We start from the raw sequence: 21,730 nt of genomic DNA, 5'->3' as shown, positions 1-21,730 counted from the left end.
TTAGTACAACAAAATAAATAATCAAATGAAAATCTCAATGGAACTTGTTTACAAATTACATGAGATAATTCCTTCAAAAAAAAAATTACATGAGATAAATGATGATTCAAATGAAAACAATGTAGATGAGCCATATAAAAGTAACAATAGTAAAATAGAAAATCATAAAGATATACCGTGTAAGTAGTTGTTTGATGAAAAGGCTTAGGTCATGAAGATGGAGATTAAATAGAAAAACAAATCTATCATCTAATTGCTTGCATCTTAGAGAAGTGGAATGAGTATCCCAACTATAAAAATGAAGAAAAGCAAATATGAAACAGAATAAATAATGGAGAAAATTTCAAAACAGAAGAGGATTCACAATCGTAGGAAGGAAATAGAGATGAATGAAAAAAATGAGGGACTTTGATCTTTCACCGGTGGCACTCTCAAACTTCACCGCCTTCCGCAGTGTTACCGCAACAGACCTAGAGGGAGGAGAAGGCGGAAAAAAAATGAAATAAGGGGGATGAGATAAATCAACAACAAAAAATCTACAAAAAATTCAACCCTAACTATCATCAGAATATTAAATTAATCAGGAAAAAAAAGAGATTGGATTGTGAGGTTGACTAAGTTCATTAAGCAAGATTTGGATTTCAGAAGAGGTGGAACAACCTCTGTGTTTGAGAAAAGAATGAATGAATAATTTCCAAAAAAAATTACAAAAATAAATTTAGAGAGCGAGTGGTACCTTGGACGAAAGAGAAAGATATCACCATGGCACCATGAGGAAATTGCTTCATGTGCTGAAAGAAAATGAATTGAGCACGCTATGAAATAGTGAATCATTGCCTCAACCATTTTCAATGCATTAACTCATAGTATTTCAAAATTTACAATTAAGTGCTGATAGTTTCAAGGCTAAAATTCCAAGAGGTGCAAGAGGTGGGGCATTGGTAAACAACAAAGAATATTAATTATCATGTTGTCAGCACAAAGACCAATTAAGTGTAAGTAAACCGTGTTGTATAAGTTTAGCATAACAAAGGATAATTGCCGCCAGTTTTTTTAGATTTAGCGTTTAGCATTTAGGTTAACATTGTACCTTAAGATTAGATATAAAGTAGATAACTTTTATCGATGGTTTTGCCATAAAGACGGGAAATGGAAGATACATTGATTTTCTCAAGTTTGGGGAGCATTATATGTTGGGTTTGATTTTTATTTTATTTTATAGAGTACAATTTTATTAATTGTTGGATATTACAAAAAAAAAACTATACAAAGATTGAATATTTTACCTATAAAAATGATATATATATATATATATATATATATATATATATATATATATATATATATATATATGGGGTTTGCTACAATAGACCCACCTCTTTTTGTGAAGGTCCATTTTAGCATCATGCACCTTTTCATTTGGACCAAAAACCCATTATTTTGCTTTTTGAAACAATAAAAACTAAAAGGATAAAATTGTAATTTAGGTCTTGTGATTAATGTTTCTTATTTTATGTGTCTTTTTCTTCTACGTATTCTCTCTTTCTCACTGATTCTCTCTCTATGTTCCCTTTTCCATTCTCCGTCCATGTTCTTTTCTTCAACAATTTCTATCAACAATTCCAGGTAACTGAAGCTCCTTTTATGCAACATCAACGAGGTCAACACTTAAAAGTTAAAACAATATCTTCATTCTTAAAAAATGTACCCTTTACACATGTTTGTCCCAAATCTAGAGTGAAAATTGAAAAATCAAATTAACCCACAAACAGTTTTAAATCAATAATAATAAACTGTCAATTTGTTCTTATATATCAATTGAAAAAATCTACCATTTACATATGTTTATCCATTTGTGCTTGAATTTGTTCTTTGCCATAATTACAATAAGACTCTTCGGCCAGCATTTCCTTCTCTAATCTATCAATCTTCTCACTTAAGCATATTACAAGAACAAAAGTCATAGGAGTGGATTTAAACTTGATTTTCGTCAACTAAAAATGGAGGAATTGGAGTTATTTTGTTGAAGAAAGGAACACGGCAGCAATCAAAGGGAGAGAGAAAAAGATAATCAATGGGAGAGAGAAAGACATGACACCCCCACAATTAATCACAAGACCTAAATTACAATTGTATCCTTTAGTTTTTATTGTTTCAATAAGAAAAAAATGGGTTTTTGGTCCAAATGAAAAGGTGCATGATGCTAAAATGGACCTTCACAAAAAGAGGTGGGTCTATTGTAGCAAACCCCTATATATATATATATATTATGAATATTTATTATGATAAAAAGGTATTATTTTTCTTAATAAAAAAAGTTCAGGTAAATCAGACTCTAAGGTTCATCAGAGTCATGACATATCTCAAAGCTCAAATAACACTTACAGACCGTACATACATATCATCCATCAAAAAAGAGATATGTTCACATCAGTAGTGAAGTTGGTTCCACAACCTTGTAAGTGATTCAACTCCTTACGAACCCAACCAATTTTTACTGCCTAATAAAAAGAACATATTAAAATAGATATTTTAATGTAGAGGTAATAACATTTTTAAAAGTTAAATATATTTTAGTCCTTATAAAATTTTAAATATTTTTCTCCGATGCATTTTAGATTATTTTAGTCTCCACCTTATGTTAAAGCGGATGCTTTGCATCTCAATGAACTTAACTAGGGATGGCAAAGCGGGCCGGCCCGCCCCATTTAGGCCCGCCCCGTCTAAGCCCGCTAAAAACGAGACAAGACGAGCCGAGTCAAATTTTGTGACCGAGTCCAAAATCTCACCCCGCCCCGTTTAGTGGCGGGCTTGCGAGTTGGCGGGCCGGCCCGCCAAACAAAAACTTTTTTTTTTAAATTTTTTTTTACAACTTAATTGTTACAAAAAAACTATGTTGCTTTTATCGTAAAAAATATAAAAGAATAGGTAGCAAGTAAATTTGTGAAAAACAAGATAATTATCAAATCGTCGAATTTAACATCATAACTAATAGCAAAATAAGGTAAATGCGCAACATAAAACAAATCATAAAATAAATCCAACAGCCAAATTATAAAATAAGTCTCAAAAAAAGCATAAAATAAGTCTCAAAATATATCTAACAACCAAAATAAATCCAAAAACATAATATAAGACTCAAAATAACAAATTGAAACACGAGTTAAGCGGGCCGCCCCGCCACACCCATGCTCGTCCCGTTTCCAACGAGTTAAGCTGGCCGACCCGCCCCGCCCCGTGACCGCCCCATATTTTAACGAGACGAGACGAGCCGAGCCAACTATAGAAAGCGAGTTCAAAACTTCGACTCAGTCCACCAAAAATAGCGGGCCAAACGGGCCGGCCCGGCGGGTCAGACCAGTTTTGCCACCCCTAAACTTAACTCAATTGGTAGAGATATTATATACTAATATATACATGAATTGGAATTTCAACCCTAAACTCTTAACCTATTTATCTTAAAATGATGAATTTCTAGCAATTTTGGAATTCGAAGAAAAAAAACGGATGCTTTTGGATTTAAAACATTTGTTTTTATAAAAGGTGGAACTAGAAACACCCATTTCTATAAGAGGTAGGACCAAAAATTGATAACAATTTTAAGGACTAAAATAAAATAAATGCACGTCTTGTATTTTTTTTTTAGAACTTACAGAATTTGTTTATATTGACATAAGTACATGTAATAATAATTTTTTTATGTCACAGAAATAGAAATGAATTGTCCCCGTGATTGTAGCTCAGTTGACAGGGACATACATTGTTGTATGCAGGGGGGTCAGGGTTTGAATCACGGAAATCCCAGTTATTTACATTGAAAAAATGTGAATTCTAACCACTAGGTTACTTGGCCAAAATAAAAAATGATTTGTGTTTGGTGACAAATTTCATATTTTTTTGGTTTAAATACACTTTTAATATCTTTCAATCTTAACAATTATTTATACGAACAATTATCTTGAATTGTGAAAGAAGCGTGGAAATAAAATGACAGGTTATACCTTCATTGATAGCCACTGACTACTGTAGACTACAACCACCGCATAAACTGCAATCAAGAGCCTTCTTCCAACAACCACCACTGCAAAAACATCATTGTTGAGATCAGAAATAAAAATTAACACTGATGAAAAAAATCAGTGTTGAATACATAGAGAGATAGAGATGAACCAAAGAAGTTATGAAGAGGCCACACAATTCAAGTCCACACTTGACGTTCTCTATAAGTGGAATTCGAAGAAATCCCAACATCAATTTTCCTGCACAAAATCTTCAAAATCCTCGTCCTAAACCTCCACGAACCAGAACAAAATGAAGATTCACCCACAATCTGTTCATCGAACGTAACAAAACCTTTGCGATTCAAGATAAATGTTAACATCAGAAAAAGTTGCGTTAAGATTTGCTTCAGATTTCGTGTCCAAATTAAACGAAGCAAGATTCGATTCAACGATGTAGTTTGAATTATAGAAACAACGAATATAAGAACTTCACACCAATAAGTTAAGAAGAAGTTAGTATAACGCACAATCAAAACAAAAAGCTTCGTGGCTAACTTCCAGACAATTAACAAACAACCACAATGACACCCTCACTCTATTCTTGTTAAATTCAAGAAAGAAAAAAAAACATTACAGTAATGAATAAGTTCTCGTTTTTCACCCTTCAATGGAAAAGTCACATATTTTGTGAGACTTCAAATTCTGTAGTATTCCTATGTATCCAGCCAACAGACACAAGCAAGTCTCTTCCTTCTTGATTTTCTTAAGATGAGAGACACATTAACCTTTCCTGTATATAAACCTTTTACTATCTACAAAAGAAGATACTTAGATCTGTATATATAGTGATACTAATCATATCCTTGTAATTAACCTGTTAAGGATTAATGGGATTAATTAGCAACAAAATATGCTAAAACCCCAACAAATGGCGCATTAATATATGTGGTTGGCTCAGATTTTCTATAATCAGCCCTGTCATCCACATAAACATCATCTTCTCCAGGTCCTCCCACAATAGCTCCTACAAGAACATTTGGGTTAGGATTTGTTGAATTGAAGTATATTGAACCTTCCTTGCAAGCAATCTGTTGAGGATGGTCCTTAATAGAAGGTAGAGATGAGCCACGATGATGAATACGTTGTGGATAATTGTTACCATAACCAACCATGTAAGATAAACCCAAGGGGTTATCACCTAAAATGTAATCAACTTGTCTCTTGGCACGCTCCCGAAGTGTTTGTGCACTAACATAAACATTGCCACAATTGATGGTTTGTGACGTGCGAGATAAGTAATTGGCGTAGACTAACTCAAGGAAAGCAATTGAAGTTGCATGTTGTAAGTTGCTTCCACCTGGTCTGTATATGAGTCCACCAGGAGTGTACTCGATGTGTGAACTTGATGTTTCAGGTAGTAGTGTGCATAGGAAGCTCTCTGCTGAGGTCTTGTAAGATTCAAGAGATTCAACATTTCCTTCTAGGACTTCCTATAACAACAATTCATTTACTTTTGATCAACATTTACATTAAAACAATGTCACATATATACATTTGTGTGATTTCAATTTCAAGACAAAGAATAAAACAGCCCGTCTAGCTCAGTTGGTAGAGCGCAAGGCTCTTAACCTTGTGGTCGTGGGTTCGAGCCCCACGGGGGGCGAATTGTTTTTTTTTTTTAATTTTAGTAAAAAGATAAAAGTTAAACTGATTTATTTTTAATAAAATTTGAATTGAATAGAGATGGAACCTTGGAGACAAGAACGTTGAGGCCAGCATGCTTGTTGTCCCAACCGAACTCATTAATGTTGTCTTCAGCACCGAGTGTTTTACCATTGCTTTGAATGTAGTTTAGGAAATTTTCATCCTGAGTAGCCCTCCTTAACCATGCGGCTCCCCATAACAATTCGTCCTGTACAATGTAATGTATCCAAACCAATTAATAGTGTAGCAAATAGCAATTGACATGTCAAAATCTAAGTTACTATTATTCCACTAAATACACGAATTGCCCTCAGACAAATATTACCCCTTCACATAGTACTAGTAATAATCAATTGAGTATTGTTCTCAAATTTCATTAAAACAATTTCCTATATAATTCGATGTTGATTGAAGCATAATCATATACTACGTATCAGTTTTGAACAGTGCCAAAAATTCTCGAGATGCAATTAGTGTAACACTTCCATTATGTGTCGGGATCACGTGAATGAATTAGTGAATTACTCCACTTTTAATTAATTAACTAATTCATTCACTCACTTAAACAAATTGTCAGTTAGAGACAGAGTTGTCATCGATCGTCAACTTATATCATCTATACACTACAATGCGACAAAACGCAAAATAAGCTAAATGTTCACAAGTTATATATAGATAGATGCTATAATATAATAAATTGAATAGTGCATATTTGGATTCTCAATGAGTTTAAAAAATCACAGTAATTTTGACAAAAACAACAAAGCTTCTGTAAAACGGTGCATCGTTATTTCATCCATTACACCGACATGTCCTAACTGGCAAAAAATTCCAAACCCACCGCTTATATTTTTCAAACCTTATTTCGCAAAATCACTTGTTTTATTCTCATTTATTTATACTTTATCTCTAATTCCTGTTTTTATAATTCTAAATTCATAATTAGAAATAAAACCAAAAAGTATTTATTATTAGAAATTGAGTGTAAAAGGTGGATGTGGGAAAATAACTTCCCATGCCATAGCCCATATGATATGAAATGAATACATATAAAGCAACAAACTAACATAGTATAGTACTATAATAATTCAATTTTGCCACAATAGTTTGCTTCGGATTTTAATTATCTTTTGCTTATTGATTTGTTCATCTACTAATTTAAAGCAATTAGTTAGAGTGTTTGATCACGTGAAGGCAATGCAATATCATTGTCCATATACTATCATTATCAATGTCTTATTAATAGAAAATTCAAAACGATAACATCGGATACCTATAAAAAGGAAAAATGCAATACATAGTAATTGAAAAGAAGAGTCAACTATACTACTTACTAACCTGGTATCCATCAAAATCACAATAATAAGGACAGACACCATCCTTAACATCAGCATTGTCACTGTATGCGCCCCTGTAACTGTCTGCATATTGAAATGCCTTAACAGCATTTCTGAGTAATGTCTCAGAATAACCGGGATCCGATGATCGGAATGCCATTGAAGAAGCAGCAAGTGCGGCGGCTGTTTCTCCGGCGACATCGGAAGCTGGGTTAGGTGCATCAACAGCATACACTTTCCTGTTTGTGTCCATGTCTTCTGGCCTCTCCCAACAGTTGTGGTCTGAGGTTGGTTCACCCACCTAATAGTAGCATGTACAATGTCATGTAATTTAATAATTAGGTGAACATTTAGACACATCCAAATTTTGTCATCAACCATTTTTTGATATATCTAATATAAATTTGAGATTAAACAAAAGTGAAAAGAATTCTCATTAATTTAAAAATTGGATGGAAGATGAGTAACACTGCCATGTTTGGCGCGTGGGTATACAGTTATAATCGAAACGGAAATGGTAAAGTAACGAAATATTGCATTTATTTAGAAGACAGTTGCAATGCAAAGCCGATGAAATTCACGGACTTCAAGGATACGAACTGGTCCACTCCAGTCCACATAATGACACGGAAAATTTTGTGTTAAAAATGCACTTTTATTTTTTAGTAGTAATAAAATCAAATTATTTTACATAAACCTTTGTAGTGATGACAAAAATAAAGGGAAATGTCAAAATCATCATTTTTCTTAGGAACGACTAAACATGGTAGTGATGACTAAAATTACTACTCCCTCCGTTTTTTTATACAAGCAAATTTTACTTTTTAGATTCATTCACCACATACATCATTAATTGAATGAATCTAAAAAGTAAAATTTACTTATAAAAAGAAATGGAAGGATTACCTATATTTCTAAATGTGAACAAAAAAAAAAAACTGAAAGCGGATCGTAAATGTAAATAAACTGGCACAGCTATCAAGGAAGAACGCACGATGGTTTTCCATTCAATAAATTGATTTAGGAATACCGTAAATTTCTTTTTTGATTAAGGGATGAAAAAAATACATAAACTAATTATGCATCCAAAATGTAATAAATAAATAAATAAATAAAGGAAGAGGAAGGAGTGAGTAGGTGCGTGTGAGTGAGTGAGAAAGAGAAGTGGTGAAAAGTGTAATGTAACCGTCCGTGAGTGAGTGAGTCAACCCAACGATTCAGTAGTAAATTGTACCTGAACAAAAATGCGGTTAGACTGAGAAACAGTCTTAAGCAAATAATCAGTACTCCAACGAATTGCGACCAAAGCGTTTCTGAGTTCATTAGGAGGCATGTTTTCACCAAACTCAATCACACTCCACGACAACATTGTTGTCGTAAACGCCATCGGAAACCCAAATTTGATGTTATCACCGGCGTCGTAGTAACCGCCGGTAAGATCAGTGTTGTAAGTCCACCCATCACTCAAACCCGAATTCCCACGCCACTTCTGTCTCTGGTCCTCTGGTAAAAACCCCGAACGTTGTCCTTCAAAGAACATGATTGCCTTCGATAATGCCTCCGCATAATCATGTGCATTCACACTTCTTCTTCCTCCAATCAGCATCACCAGTAGTAGAACAAACAACAACGATTTGCTGGCCAATGCCATTTTGGAAGTATAAAATGGGTTTGGGGTAAGGAAATGTGATGAATGAAATTAATGGGTTGTGGGTAAAGTGGGTGTTTGTGTTATTATTTATAAATGATGAGAACTAACGCATTAGAGATGAGATGGTGTCACGGGATGATACTTGAAAGCCAAGTTTATTTAAGAGACAGACAGACACAGTAACGAATTAAAAAAAGTGAAGAAAAAAGAGAGAGAGAGAGAGGGATTTGGAGGGAAGTAGTAGGAGTGAGTGAGTGAAAGCGCCGACAGATAAACGAGGGAGAGGAGAGAGTGTGTCAGTGAAGATCACATGCCAACAATACTAAGAGTAAGAGAGAATGCTTGACCATGAGAGAACAAAAAAGGGTAAGGTGTGGGTGTGACAAACTTTTATTTCTCGTGGGTCCCATTTTAATGCAAATTTTGTTTGGTTTTTCACAAAATTATAAATATTTTCTTGTTTTATGTGAGAAAAAAAAAATAGTACTGTACATTCTTATTTTAATTTCATTCAATGCCACCCCTGTTTAATTCCCATTCCTCTCTTGTATTTTGTAAATTCATGCTATGTTATCAAAATCGTCCAAGTAGATAATTGAATCCTTAAAAAAAAAAAAAAGTAGATAATAGAAATGGAGTGTGTCATAAGTTTTTGTTTTGTTTTGTTCTATGGCTTTTTCGTATCCTAGACGAAGAGTATAATTAATTTTATTTTTTAAATTGATTCTAATTAAAAGTTACATATCGAAGATTTTGGTTTTATAATTGATTTTCACATTAACTTCTTCAAAAAATTCTTCATGCATTATAAAAATATTTTACTTTCAACTCACTTTTAGCTAAATCAATTAACTTGAAAACAATTATCGTGGATTTAACTCAGTTGGTAGAAACAATACATAATATATGGAAAATTCAAGATCTCGGACAAAAAAAATTAATTTGAAAACAATTTTTTCACCATAGTGCCAAAAACACATCATTCTACTGTAGTTTTTTTTTTTTAACTCACCAAAAGTAAGATCTTTTATCTTTATTAGTAACTCAAACATATATGTAGTAGAACCGAAGTTCGAAGTCAAATCAAGACGTTCAACCTAACAATTTTGACATTTACGCCATAAATAAAACTTAATTTTTACATAGGGAAGACTCATTACAAATTCTCACAACATCACGGTGTTGCCTTGTTGATATTCTAGTAAATTCTTACTCCTTTTCTTTTGAAGGAGTTCTATAGCTTATTTATTAAGCTCCATTTTTTTTGTAGTGGACAGAGTTTGAACCCCAGACCTTGCATATTTTTATGCATTGTCCAACCAACTGAGCTAAACTCACAAGGACTATTAAGCTCCCTTTTAATCTTTTAGAGTAAATTCCTTTTAAAAAATATTTTAAAAGTAAATTATGCACTTTAAGATCTAACAATTAGTTAAGTGAACTAATTTGTAAGTTGCCTTTGCATTCTCGAACTCACTCTGATACCATAATATGGAATGCATCACCTAATGAATCATACACGGTTAAATCTGTGTATAAGATGTGCGTGAGTATTTCAGACCAGTGGTCAAATTATCATGTCTCAGGGGATTGGGAGTTGATATGGTCATTGTGTGTCCCGCCAAAAATCAAACATTCTTGCTGGAGATTGCTTCGCGGTTGTTTACCTACAAGGTCTAATTTGCAAAGTCGTGGAGTTCATTGCCAGTCAACTTGTGTAGTCTGCAATCGCGACCTGGAAGATGAAATGCACATGTTTATGCATTGTAAATTTGCTACAGATTGTTGGAAAGCATCGAATCTTTGGGGTAAGATAGCATCGCATATGACGTCAAACGGTAGTTTTTCCTCTATTATGTTTGTCATCCTTAGATCGCTTGAAGTGGAAAATCGTGCTGAATTTGTAGCTATATTATGGAGTATTTGGCGTGCGCGTAATGCTTGCTTATGGGAACAAAAACCAATCAATGCACACGCAACTTTTGTTCTAGCATTGGATACTGTTCGAGATTTCATGTGGTGCAACCGTCCCAATGATACCATGCAGCCAGCTACTCCAGGATGGACTAAACCGCAGGCAGATTGGATAAAGTGTAATGTTGATTGTGCCCTTTTCGAAGCCGAAGGTGGTGTTGGTATCTGTTTTCGAGACAGCTTTGGACATCTTTGAAGGTGAGAAAAACACAAGAAGGGGGGTTGAATTGTGTTTTGAAAAATTCTTCGTTTCTCCTAAAAACTGAACACACTGATCAGAAGCTAAGTGAGACAGCTTCTGAAGTGATAATCAGAATCTAAATGCAGCGGAATAAAACAGAGAGAGAGAAGAAGAACGACACAAAGCAATTATACTGGTTCCTTCCACAATCCGGAAGTAGTCCAGTCCCCCTTGCACTTCCAAGGAGATTTCACTATGAGTAATATCTGATTACAAATGCTCAAGCACACAAGCAAGAGACTTCCTTTGCTCAAGCACACAAGCTAGAGACTTCCTTTGCTCAAGAACACAATCAAGAGACTTCCTGCTCAAGCACAACTGCAAGAGACTTCCTAACTAAACAAAATTACACAGAAAATTGTTTAAGGTTGAACACTTGATATACAATCAGAGGTGCTCTCAATACAAATCAGATACAGACTCAATGGACTTAAGAATTTCTAAGATATGACTTTTAGACACATAAATTCTAAGTGAATGCAGAACAATTTCAGCAGAGATTCGGCACTTGTAAAAATGTTATGAGTCTTTCGTTTAGCGTTCTTGCATTACCAAATCTTTAGGTCTTCACTCCTTTATATAGAGGTGTGAAAGAGACGTTGTGAAATTGCCAGCACACCAAAGAGTCGTTGTTGAAGCTTGATCTTTCACCAATGATCTTTTGCCTGATTTGGTTGTTGTCCTATGAAGAACCAATTTGAAATCCATTCCTTATCCAAAGGAACATATATGCAGGCGAGACCGTATTCTGGAGCTGTTTTCTTGTCTTGAAGCGTGGACACAAAACAGAGTAGTGGAGAACGTGGCTGTACAATTCGTACAATAGTACAATGTCAACGCTTTCGTCCAAATTGCAAGCACATGCCTTCAAACACCTTTGAAATGACCGTTGCAATGTTCCACTGATTTTCTGCTGTGTTTTCGAAACCAATAGACAGCTTTTGCAATGTATATTCTTCAATCTTTGAATGTTTTGCAAATCCAGTTGATCTTCAGCTTCTGGTGAAATGACTTCTGATGAGGCAGCTTCTGATAATGCAGCTTCTGATGAAGCAGCTTCTGCAGCTTCTGATGGTGCAGCTTCTTCAGCTTCTGATGATGTGGCTTCTGGACCTCTTGTCTTCAGAAGCACTATTCTTCAGGAGCAGTATTTCTTCAGGAGCGCTTTGCCTTCAGAATCATCTAAGCTTCATTTTCTTTTGCTCTTTATTTGCTCATTCAGAACCAATGATGATGTAACTTTATAATTATGGTCCTGTACACTTGAACAAATATTAGCTAGTCCAATTTACAATTTTTAATACCTTGTTATCATCAAAACTCTTTAAGGTTCATTGTTAAACACATTTTGTTCCAACAATCTCCCCCTTTTTGATGATGACAAACAAAAGTATTTAAAATTGATCAATTGTTGTTAATCTAATTAACAAGTTGACTTTGGGGTTCTGAGGTTTGTAAGCTCAGAGTCTGAGGTTTGTAAGCTCAAACTCCCCCTGAGTCTGATAGTCTTTAAGGTGAGGTTTGTAAGCTCCCCCTAAGTTCTATCCAGGTTAATTAAATTCATTTTTCGCACAATAAAAATATCAGAGCTTTAAAAAATTGAATCATTGAAAGAATTAACTTGAATTTTGATACTTCTTCGTTCGTTCATAGCTCATACCAATAAGGTAAAAAAAATGATAGAAGTTTTTCAAAAATTTCAAATGCCATTAATGTTAATGGGGCTCAGAGCCTTTAAATACTTGTCACATATACTCCCCCTTTTGTCATTATCAAAAAAAATGAGATAAAAATAAGCATAAAAGACAAAAAGATTTTGAGAAAAACTCAAACATGAGAGAGTATACTAAGAAATTAACTAAATAAATCAGACCAAAGTATATGAACATGAATATCCAAATATCAGAAGCAGCTAAGCAGTCAGAATCATTTAAGCATTCAGAAGCATTGAAAAATAAAACAAGATGGTTTCAGAAGCAAGGACTAAAAATTTAAAACACACAACAAACAAAAGATAACACTAAGGTGTGCAACTAATGATTGGTTTGTTGTTGTTTCTTCATCTTCTCCATTTCTTCAGTTTTTGTCTTCAACAATTCTTCAAGGTATTGTTGCCTCTGGAGAAGAGCATGTTCCCTTTCCTTAGCCTCTTGCTGCTGCTGTGCCATCTGTTTCTTCAGAAGCTTACACAACCTTGCTTCTCTGGTCAAGTAATCCTTTTCTGAGAAGAAAGGCTGGTTTGCCAGGAGCAGTGTAGAACTTCTTACTCTGAGATTCTGCTTCAGATTTTCCATAAGCCTTCTGACTGAAGCTTGCTTGACTCTGATGCACTTAGCCTTTATGTTTTCAATGAGCTCATTTGCCCGGTTCTGAAGTGATACCCAGGAGTCTTCATATGCGTTGGTGAGATCAATTGTCCTCCTTTGATCCACCAGATTATGCATTTGACTAAGGATTGTGAGAAGCTCAGCATTAATATATCCAGATTCCAGGATGTTTGTGGGTGGTTGTTCAAGGGTTTCAAGATCAGAATCACTGATTTCCAGGTCTTGAACAGGGTTAGGAACTGGAATGGTAAAGTGTGTTTGTGTGTTTGAAGATGAGGGCTGGTCAGAAGCAATGTGTGCGGTAGAGGTTGAGGCTTGAACATTGACTTGAGAGTTGTCAACATCCATGGGAGTTGGTTCTGGGGAGTGTTCAATTTCAGTTGGTGGTTGTTGTGGTGAAGTTGATGTTTGAGTGTTGAGTTGGGGGTCAATGGTAGCTGTTGGTGATTGTGGGGGTGTTGTGGGTTTATGTGGTTTAGGGTTTTGTTGATGGGGGTTTTCTGAAACAACATTTTCAGAAGCAGCTGCTTCTGGAGTTGTTTCAGAGGCTTTTTCTGAGGTAGATTTGTCTATAGGTAACTCACCTGAGTAGTGGAGAGCAAGACTGTCTAAGACAGAAGTGTCTTCTTCTTGCTCAGTTGCTTGTGGTGAAAGGGGTGAAATGGGGGTAGAGGTGACTGGAATCTGACATACCTTGACTAAAGAGCCAGCTACAGAAGTGGTAGCACTAGGTGCTTTCAGAACCGCTTCTGAAGCTTTAACAGCCACTTCCTTGACTTCTTCAGACTTCTTCTTGAAGAATTCATCACAATTCTCCAGTCCTGAAGCCTTGAGCCTTTGATCCCTTTCCAGATTGTGCTGAGCTTCTTTCCTTTTTATCTCAGCTAGCATCTGAACAGCTTGCTTATCAGCTTCTTTCTCCATATCAGAAGTCACTACAACCATTGGAGTGAAGGTTAGTTCAGATGCCTTCTCCTTATGCTCATTTCTCTTTACCCCATCAAGAGCTTTGTTCAGATGCTCTTCTGTGATGATGGACTTTGATTTGTCCTTACTTCTTTTCTCGGGAATAGAAGCAGCCCTAATTCTCTTCTTCTCCTGTAAATCTGCTAACTTAAAAGCAGCAAATTCCTTAGCCATTCTGGCCTTGGCAGGAGTCAGCTCAACCATAGAGCTTTTTATATCAACAGGTGCCTTTTTCTTCTTCAGCTTGGGCTCAGCTTCCTCTTTTTCTAGTTCATCCAAAGCTTCATCCAGTTTTTCCTTGTGATAAACTGTTTCAGCTTTCCCCCTCTTTCTTTTAACATCCTTCTTTTGCTTGCCCTTATCAGTAGTTGCTTCTGATGCAGTGGCACTCTTTACCTTCTTCACTATAGCAGGAACAGCTTCCTCCTGAGTGCTTGCATCTTCTTCCAGGACATACTTAGCAACTGATTGAACTAGGAAATCAGAGTCACTTTCCTTAAAGATGGGAGGAAAGTCCCTGATTATCTCAGTTTCAGCAGTTGTCATCTCTAACCACTTCTCATCTTTAGGGGCTGTCTTGAATATGTGCATAGAATGCAATGTCTTGCTACTGATAGTCTTCTCTGCAGTAGATACTTCGAAGCAATTATCAGAAGCACTCCTTGTATTTCTCAAGAAGTCCAACACTCTTCCTTGATGAAAGATCTCAGACAATAATCTTCCATAAGGAACTTGCTTCCTTCCTCTGATAGTGCTTTCATTTATTGCCCAGCAGAGATGATCCATTACATATCTTGGGAAGTTTATCTTTTCCAGAATAGCCATGAAGTAAATTGCTAGCTTCTGTTGGTTGTTAGGTTGATCAGACCCTCCTGCTCTTTGAAAGAAGCAGTCGTTACTGAATTTCACCAACATCCTGTTGTGAATCTCCATTTCAGAAGGCTTGGCATCTTTCTTCCCACCCAGAAGAGTGTTGTAGTAACCTTGTAGCAGAACATCATCCTTCTTGACTATTTCTTGGAACCTACCCTCTGCTTTCATTCTACAAGCTTTAGCTATAACGTCCTCAGTGATGGTTATAGGAATGCCCATCACTTCTGACCTTATTTCTAAGCTATCAAATGATGTAGGATTCATATCCATGGTCATTTTCCCTTTCTTTGACCCAGCTTGTTTGCTTACGACTTTTGCAGGCTTTTCATTGTACACTTCAGCTCTTAACCAAAAGTCCTTGACCAAGTTCACATACGTTGGCCCATTTAGCATCTTGAAATACTCAGACAGCTTCTGAGTTTCTATCAATCCTTCCATTTCCACTTCGTACTTCTTGAGTGAAGCAAAGTCCACCGGTGACTCTACTTGAACTATTAAGGATTCCCATGGAATATCCATAGTCTTCTCTTTGTAGACGGACCCAGATCCTGGTACGCTTTGCGTGTTTGATGTAGATTCTGAAACTTTTGAGCTTGATGATGCCATTTGATGATTGACGAAGATTTGAAGAAGATGAAGATTTTAGGGTTCTAAGGTTGAGAGAATGCGCTTACTTCGCAAGAAGTTTGAGAGCAAATGTGTTTGTTGTGAGTGAGTAGTGTGTGAATTGACAAAGTGTTAAAAGTAAAACGATTGCAATTCAGAAGAGACAAACAAACATAACATTAATGACAAAATTGGGGGCGCGTGAAAAGTACTTTCAAAGCTAAAATCATCATTGCCCTTTTTAGTTATACACCAACACATACAGGCCACGTAAGAAGTTCACAGAGTAACTACCAAGTTAGTGGGCCAGAAGTTACTTTTAAAAAGTAACTCCCAACGTTTCCACTAATTCAACCATTCAGAAGCAATAAATCCAGCTTCTGGACTTCAGATGCTGACGTCATCAGAAGCGAGTTTTCCTCAGAACCTCAATAAAGAGCTTCTGATGGACTACTGCTTCTGAACTAACTTCAGAACCTAAAATCCTATTCAGGAGCAAGCAAACATCTAATCAGACACGTAATGCATGTTCAAATTTTTCTTTATAAAATCAAATCTTTCAACAGTTAAAGGCTTAGTAAATATATCATCCCATTGATTTTCAGTATCAATGAATTGTATATCTAGAATTCCTTTTTGAACATAATCTCTGATAAAATGGTGTTTGATTTCAATGTGCTTAGCTCTTGAATGCAAAATTGGATTTTTAGACAAACAAATAGCAGCAGTATTATCACAATAAATGGGAATACTGTTAGCAATTATCTGATAATCTTCCAACTGATGTTTCATCCAAAGTAGTTGTGTACAACAACTTGCAGCTGAAATGTATTCTGCTTCTGCTGTAGACATAGCAATAGTTGTTTGTCTTTTGCTAGCCCAGGATATAAGATTATCACCCAGAAATTGACAATTGCCACTGGTTGACTTTCTTTCAATCCTATCACCAGCATAATCAGCATCACAGAATCCAATTAGCTTATAATCTAAGGATTTCCTATAAAGGAGTCCAAGATTAGTTGTTCCTTTCAAATACCTGAAGATTCTCTTGACAACAGTCATATGAGATTCTCTAGGATCTGATTGGTATCTTGCACACAAGCATACACTGAATAAAATATCTGGCCTAGATGCAGTGAGGTATAGCTAAGAACCAATCATACCTCTATACAACTTCTGATCCACTTTAGCTGCTTCATCTTCTTTGCTTAAGGTGCACGTAGGGTGCATTGGAGTGTTCATCACTTTACAATCTTCAAGTTTGAACTTCTTCAGAAGCTCCTTTGTGTACTTTGATTGATGAACATAGACTCCATCTTTGCATTGATTGATTTGAATGCCAAGGAAGAACTTCAGCTCTCCCATCATGCTCATTTCAAATTCATCCTGCATTAACTCAGAAAATTCCTTGCAAAGAGATGCATTAGTAGAACCAAATATTATATCATCAACATATATTTGCACAACAAGAATATCTTTCCCAAGGGTCCTTCTGAAGAGTGTAGTATCAACCTGTCCTCTTTTAAAATCATTCTTGATTAAGAAATTACTAAGTCTATCATACCAAGCTCTGGGAGCTTGTTTCAAGCCATATAGTGATTTCTTTAGTTTAAAAACATGGTCAGGATATTTAATATCCTCAAATCCAGGAGGTTGCTTGACATACACTTCTTCTTCTATGACACCATTTAGAAATGCACTCTTGACATCCATTTGATATAATATTATGCCATGATTAACTGCATAGGAAAGAAGTAACCTGATTGCTTCCAATCTTGCAACTGGAGCAAACGTTTCAGTGTAATCAATGCCTTCTTGTTGACTATACCCTTGTGCAACAAGCCTGGCTTTGTTTCTTGTTACTTCACCTTGCTCATTCAGCTTGTTTCTGAATACCCATTTTGTTCCAATAATGTTCTTGTGCTGAGGTTTGGGTACAAGATCCCACACATCATTTCTTTGAAATTGATTCAACTCTTCTTGCATAGCTAGGATCCATCCATCATCTGAAAGTGCTTCATCAACTGTTGTAGGTTCAATCATTGAGATTAGTCCAATCATTGACTCCACTTGTCTGAAATGTGATCTTGTTCTTCTTGGACTATCTTTGTTTCCAATGATTAGCTCCTCAGGATGTGAAGACTTGTGTTTGAACGTGTTTCTGGGAGGATCTGCTTGATGTGAGCCATCTTGTGCTTCATCAGAAGCAGCTTCATCTTGTACTTCTGATGTGGGTTCAGCTTCTGGACTATCTTCAGACTCAGCTATCTGATCAGGTTCTGGAGTAGCTTCAGGAACCTGTATCTCTGCAAAACTTTCACCTTCTTTGAAGTTTTATCTTCAAGCTCCTTGTCATCAAATTTAACGTGCATAGATTCTTCAACACAGAGTGTTTCTGAATTATACACTCTGTATGCCTTTGACCTTTCAGAGTAACCTAAAAAGATTCCTCTTTGGGCCTTGGCATCAAATTTCTTTAGGTAGAGCTTGTTGTTCAGAATGTAACATGTACATCCAAATTGATGAAAGTAAGAGATATTGGGTTTTCTTCCTTTAAAGAGTTCATATGCTGTTTTCTCCAAAATAGGTCTGATATAGATCCTGTTTTGAACATAGCATGCTGTATTCACTGCTTCTGCCCAAAAATGTTTTGGTAAATTGTTTTCATGAATCATGGTTCTGGCCATTTCTTGTAAAGTTCTATTCTTTCTCTCTACAACCCCATTTTGTTGTGGTGTTCTAAGAGAAGAGAATTCATGGAAAATTCCATGTTTTTCACAAAAAGCTTCAAATGGCTCATTTTCAAATTCTCCACCATGATCACTTCTGACTTTCAAAATTTTTGATTCTTTTTCAGATTGAATTTGAGTGCAGAAGCTACTGAATACATCACACGCAACATCTTTACTCTTTATGAATTTTACCCAAGTCCATCTGCTGTAATCATCAACAATGACTAATCCATATTTACTTCCATATAAGGATGCAGTACTCACTGGTCCAAATAAATCAATATGGAGTAATTCTAAAGGTCTTGAGGTTGAAACAATGTCTTTGGTTTTAAAAGATGATTTCACAATTTTCCCTCTCTGACATGCACCACAGAGTGCATCTGAATGATAGTCAATGTCTGGTAGCCCTTTCACAAGTTGTAACTTACTAAGCTTAGAGATTAACCTCCAGTTAGCATGTCCCAACCTTCTGTGCCACATCCATTTCTTATCATTCACTGATAGTAGGCAAACCACCTTCTGATCATCCAGTTCAGAAAAATTGATTTTATAGACATTGTCAACTCTCTTTCCCTTGAACACAATGGATTTGTCTTCCTTGTTGATTACTGTACAGTTGGGTTTTTCAAAAAGCACATCATAACCATTATCACAAAATTGACTAATGCTCAAAAGGTTATGTTCAAGACCATCTACCAACCATACATTATTAATTGAGGTAGAGGAATTACCAATAGTTCCTGTACCTATGTGTTATACCCTAATTTTGGACCTAAAAATACTAGTCAATTTTTCTTTCCTTGCATTATAAGTCATTTGAACTGTCTCTGATCAATTCCATCTTTCTCTGCATTTTATTTCAAAGTTATTTGCAAAATTCACATGTAAGGGTATTTTAGTCATTTCCCATGTCAAATTTCTTTCAGTCTTTTAAAAATTTGGTTGAATCCTTTCAAATAGTTTGAATAAGTCCCCATTTCAATTCTAGGTCAAAATCCATTCCAAAATTTGCATTTGAAGCCATTTTGAGTCAGTTTTGCCCCTAGGGGCATTTTGGTCATTTCAAGTGTCAAGTCACTGTTTAAATCATAAAAATTGTCTATGAGTCTGTTAATTTTGCTTGAATGAGTCTTTGCTTCAGTTCCTTGTTAAAAATCCATTTTAAAATTCGTATCTAAGTCATTTGCAGTCGTTTTAGCCCCAGGGGCATTTTGGTCATTTCACACGAAATTTCGGCAGAGAGGTACTTTAAAGTACCTCATTTAGGCCATTGGTTCGTTTTAGTCCGTTTTGTCAAATTTTAGACGTTCCACTTTACGTTTAGTCAAATTATCTTTTTTTTATTATTCCAATTTTATTTTAGTTTTTTTTTCTAAGTCCTAAAGTTCCTAAAAATTGCACTTTGGTCCTTCATCTTATTTTTAGGTTTTTTATTATTATTTTAGGTCAAATTTCGTTAAGTCTTTTTGGTCAAAATTGCACTTTAGTCCCAAAGTCCCAAGTATTACAAGATAGTCCTTTTTGTCCAGGTTTTTTTTTTCTTTTTCTAAGTTTTTATTTTTGCAGGTCAGTCCTCCAATTTTCGCAAATTGCAGATTAGTCCCTCAAACAAAAGTCCAGAATCCAGTCCAAGTCAGTCCAATACCACGTGTCAGCCACTCATAGGGTCAAAGGCCACATGGCTCCCTATAAAAGGAGCATTCACTGCAATGTGTCAGAATCACCATTCACAATTCGCCAACACATCAAATACACAGAAACAGAATTTATCTTTCTCTCTCTATTCAGTTACGATCAAAAGCCAGAAATAACAAAGAACGCAAGAACATTGATGAACCCTAGCTTCACCAGAATGAAGAATTGAGGTGAATTCAATGAAGTTCTCAGAGATTCATCACTGAATCCTCATCATCGAACTTGAAACACTGCAATTCCAGTGTGAATCCACCGCCAAAGCAGCAAATCCACACGATCACAGTGGAGAAAGACGAAGAAATCAAAGATTGAGTTCGATCAGTGAAGAAGAAGAGGTGAAGAACTGATTTATTTTCAGTTTCTGCGCAAGAACTTACCAGAAGCATCAAGAACATCCAAGATTCAAAGTTTTCTGAAGAAGTTCGTCCGAACCTCCAAACCAACTCAAGTAAGTACGCAAATCCTTCTCGTTTAGTTTGTCATCATCATCGAAGGTTTAAAAGTGAATTTGAACGGTGAATCGAAGTGAAAACTTCGAAAAATTTCGAAGAAGTGAAAACGGAACCCTAATTTCAAAAATCACGAAAGTTCACCGTTTATTCTTCGATTTAAGGCATGAATTCATCATCAGCATGTAAAATAAGCCAGAATAGGGTTTAGTTTCAAAGAGATCAGAAGAAATTTTCAAAACCCTAAGTCGTAAGTTCAAATGTAGATCTGTTCGAATCCATGCTTAATTTTGAAAAATCAGTATCAGAATCAGAGAGAGAGAGTCAAGACGAACACAACGGTGTTTTTTTTTCTTCAGAAAAGGTGCTCAGGTGCGGCGGCGCCACCGGCGAGCCACCGCACCTCCTCCGTTGTGTCCGTCGGAGAAGACGACAGAGAGGAAGAGAGAAGTGAGAGCTTCTCTCACTAGAACAACATAGAGAGAGAGAGGTGATTGCAGAATGAATTGGACCGGTCGTCCAGCCTTTATAAAGGCTGCTGAACCGGACCGGTTCAATTCTGGTTCGCTATAAGTTCCCTTCCCACCGTCAGATCTAGGTTTAGTTGGACTTGGATCAATCCAACGCTTCTGGTGCGTTTGGATGATCCAGAGTCCATATCCTTTTGGGCCTAGGTTTGGACTTCTGCGCAGATTGCTTCCCCTCCTTTTTTCTTGCTATTTTGCATGTTATTCTTGCTTTTCACACCTCTCTTGACTCAAAAAAATCTTTTCATGGAAACATCTAAAATTCTTGTGTGTGTTTTCAGGGCGTTTTTTATTTTGTGTGTGTTTTACATCCTAAAATTGGTAAAAAATGTGTATACTTGTCACTTGTGTTTTGTTTACTTTTTTTGTGATTTGTTTGCTATGGTGTCGTATGATACCTTGTTAAATAGATGTGGATGTTGGCTTGCAAATTTGTGAATATGTTAGCTTTTGAATGGTCTTTTCTTTACTGATTAGAGAATGCAATTTGATTGATTTCTTGGGATGCAAGTTATGTGTATGCTTTAATATGTGAATAAATGGTAAAATGGGCTTATGATGATCCCTAATCTTTAAGAGCTTGATATGGCTTTGTAGTTCTCATGTTGTGGCTGAAATAAACCTTTTGAAAAGCTTGTCACAACATG

At 35.9% G+C, this 21,730-nt stretch overlaps 2 protein-coding genes, 1 long non-coding RNA gene and 1 other non-coding gene across 4 annotated transcripts; 2 read left to right on the top strand and 2 right to left on the bottom strand.

The window, feature by feature from the left end:
- Positions 1-1,114, bottom strand: LOC146943212 (uncharacterized). The gene is made up of 2 exons (XR_015032982.1): positions 737-1,114; positions 1-470 (listed from the first exon to the last, which is right to left on the bottom strand). It is a non-coding gene; the product is annotated as an uncharacterized LOC146943212 (long non-coding RNA).
- A 3,368-nt stretch (positions 1,115-4,482) lies between these two features.
- On the bottom strand, positions 4,483-8,753 carry LOC146943210 (endoglucanase 24-like). Its single transcript, XM_085757314.1, has 4 exons — positions 8,277-8,753; positions 7,044-7,343; positions 5,752-5,913; positions 4,483-5,491 (listed from the first exon to the last, which is right to left on the bottom strand). The coding sequence occupies exons 1-4, from the start codon at positions 8,691-8,693 to the stop codon at positions 4,895-4,897; spliced, it is 1,476 nt and encodes a 491-aa protein (XP_085613440.1). The 5' UTR covers positions 8,694-8,753; the 3' UTR covers positions 4,483-4,894.
- Positions 5,592-5,664, top strand: TRNAK-CUU (transfer RNA lysine (anticodon CUU)). Its single transcript has one exon. It is a non-coding gene; the product is annotated as a tRNA-Lys (tRNA).
- A 1,480-nt stretch (positions 8,754-10,233) lies between the features above and the next one.
- LOC146943209 (uncharacterized) lies at positions 10,234-10,863 on the top strand. Its single transcript, XM_085750090.1, has one exon. The coding sequence runs from the start codon at positions 10,234-10,236 to the stop codon at positions 10,861-10,863; it is 630 nt and encodes a 209-aa protein (XP_085606216.1).
- The last annotated feature ends 10,867 nt before the right edge of the window (positions 10,864-21,730 follow it).

Source organism: Medicago sativa, chromosome 3, assembly GCF_051527215.1.
Source record: "Medicago sativa cultivar Bolivia chromosome 3, Bolivia_mono, whole genome shotgun sequence".
Taxonomy (NCBI): domain Eukaryota; kingdom Viridiplantae; phylum Streptophyta; class Magnoliopsida; order Fabales; family Fabaceae; genus Medicago; species Medicago sativa.
Note: the sequence above shows the minus strand (reverse complement) of the source record. Positions and strands in the feature narration are given on the sequence as shown.

Bases quoted from the DNA above. Each gene is read 5' to 3' on its own strand.
- LOC146943210 (XM_085757314.1), bottom strand. From the start codon at position 8,693: ATGGCATTGGCCAGCAAATCGTTGTTGTTTGTTCTACTACTGGTGATG. The intron at 7,344-8,276 runs GTACAATTTACT...TGCTACTATTAG, and splicing joins CTAACCGCATTTTTGTTCAG to GTGGGTGAACCAACCTCAGA. The intron at 5,914-7,043 runs GTTAGTAAGTAG...TACATTGTACAG, and splicing joins GTGATTTTGATGGATACCAG to GACGAATTGTTATGGGGAGC.
- LOC146943209 (XM_085750090.1), top strand. From the start codon at position 10,234: ATGTGCGTGAGTATTTCAGACCAGTGGTCAAATTATCATGTCTCAGGG.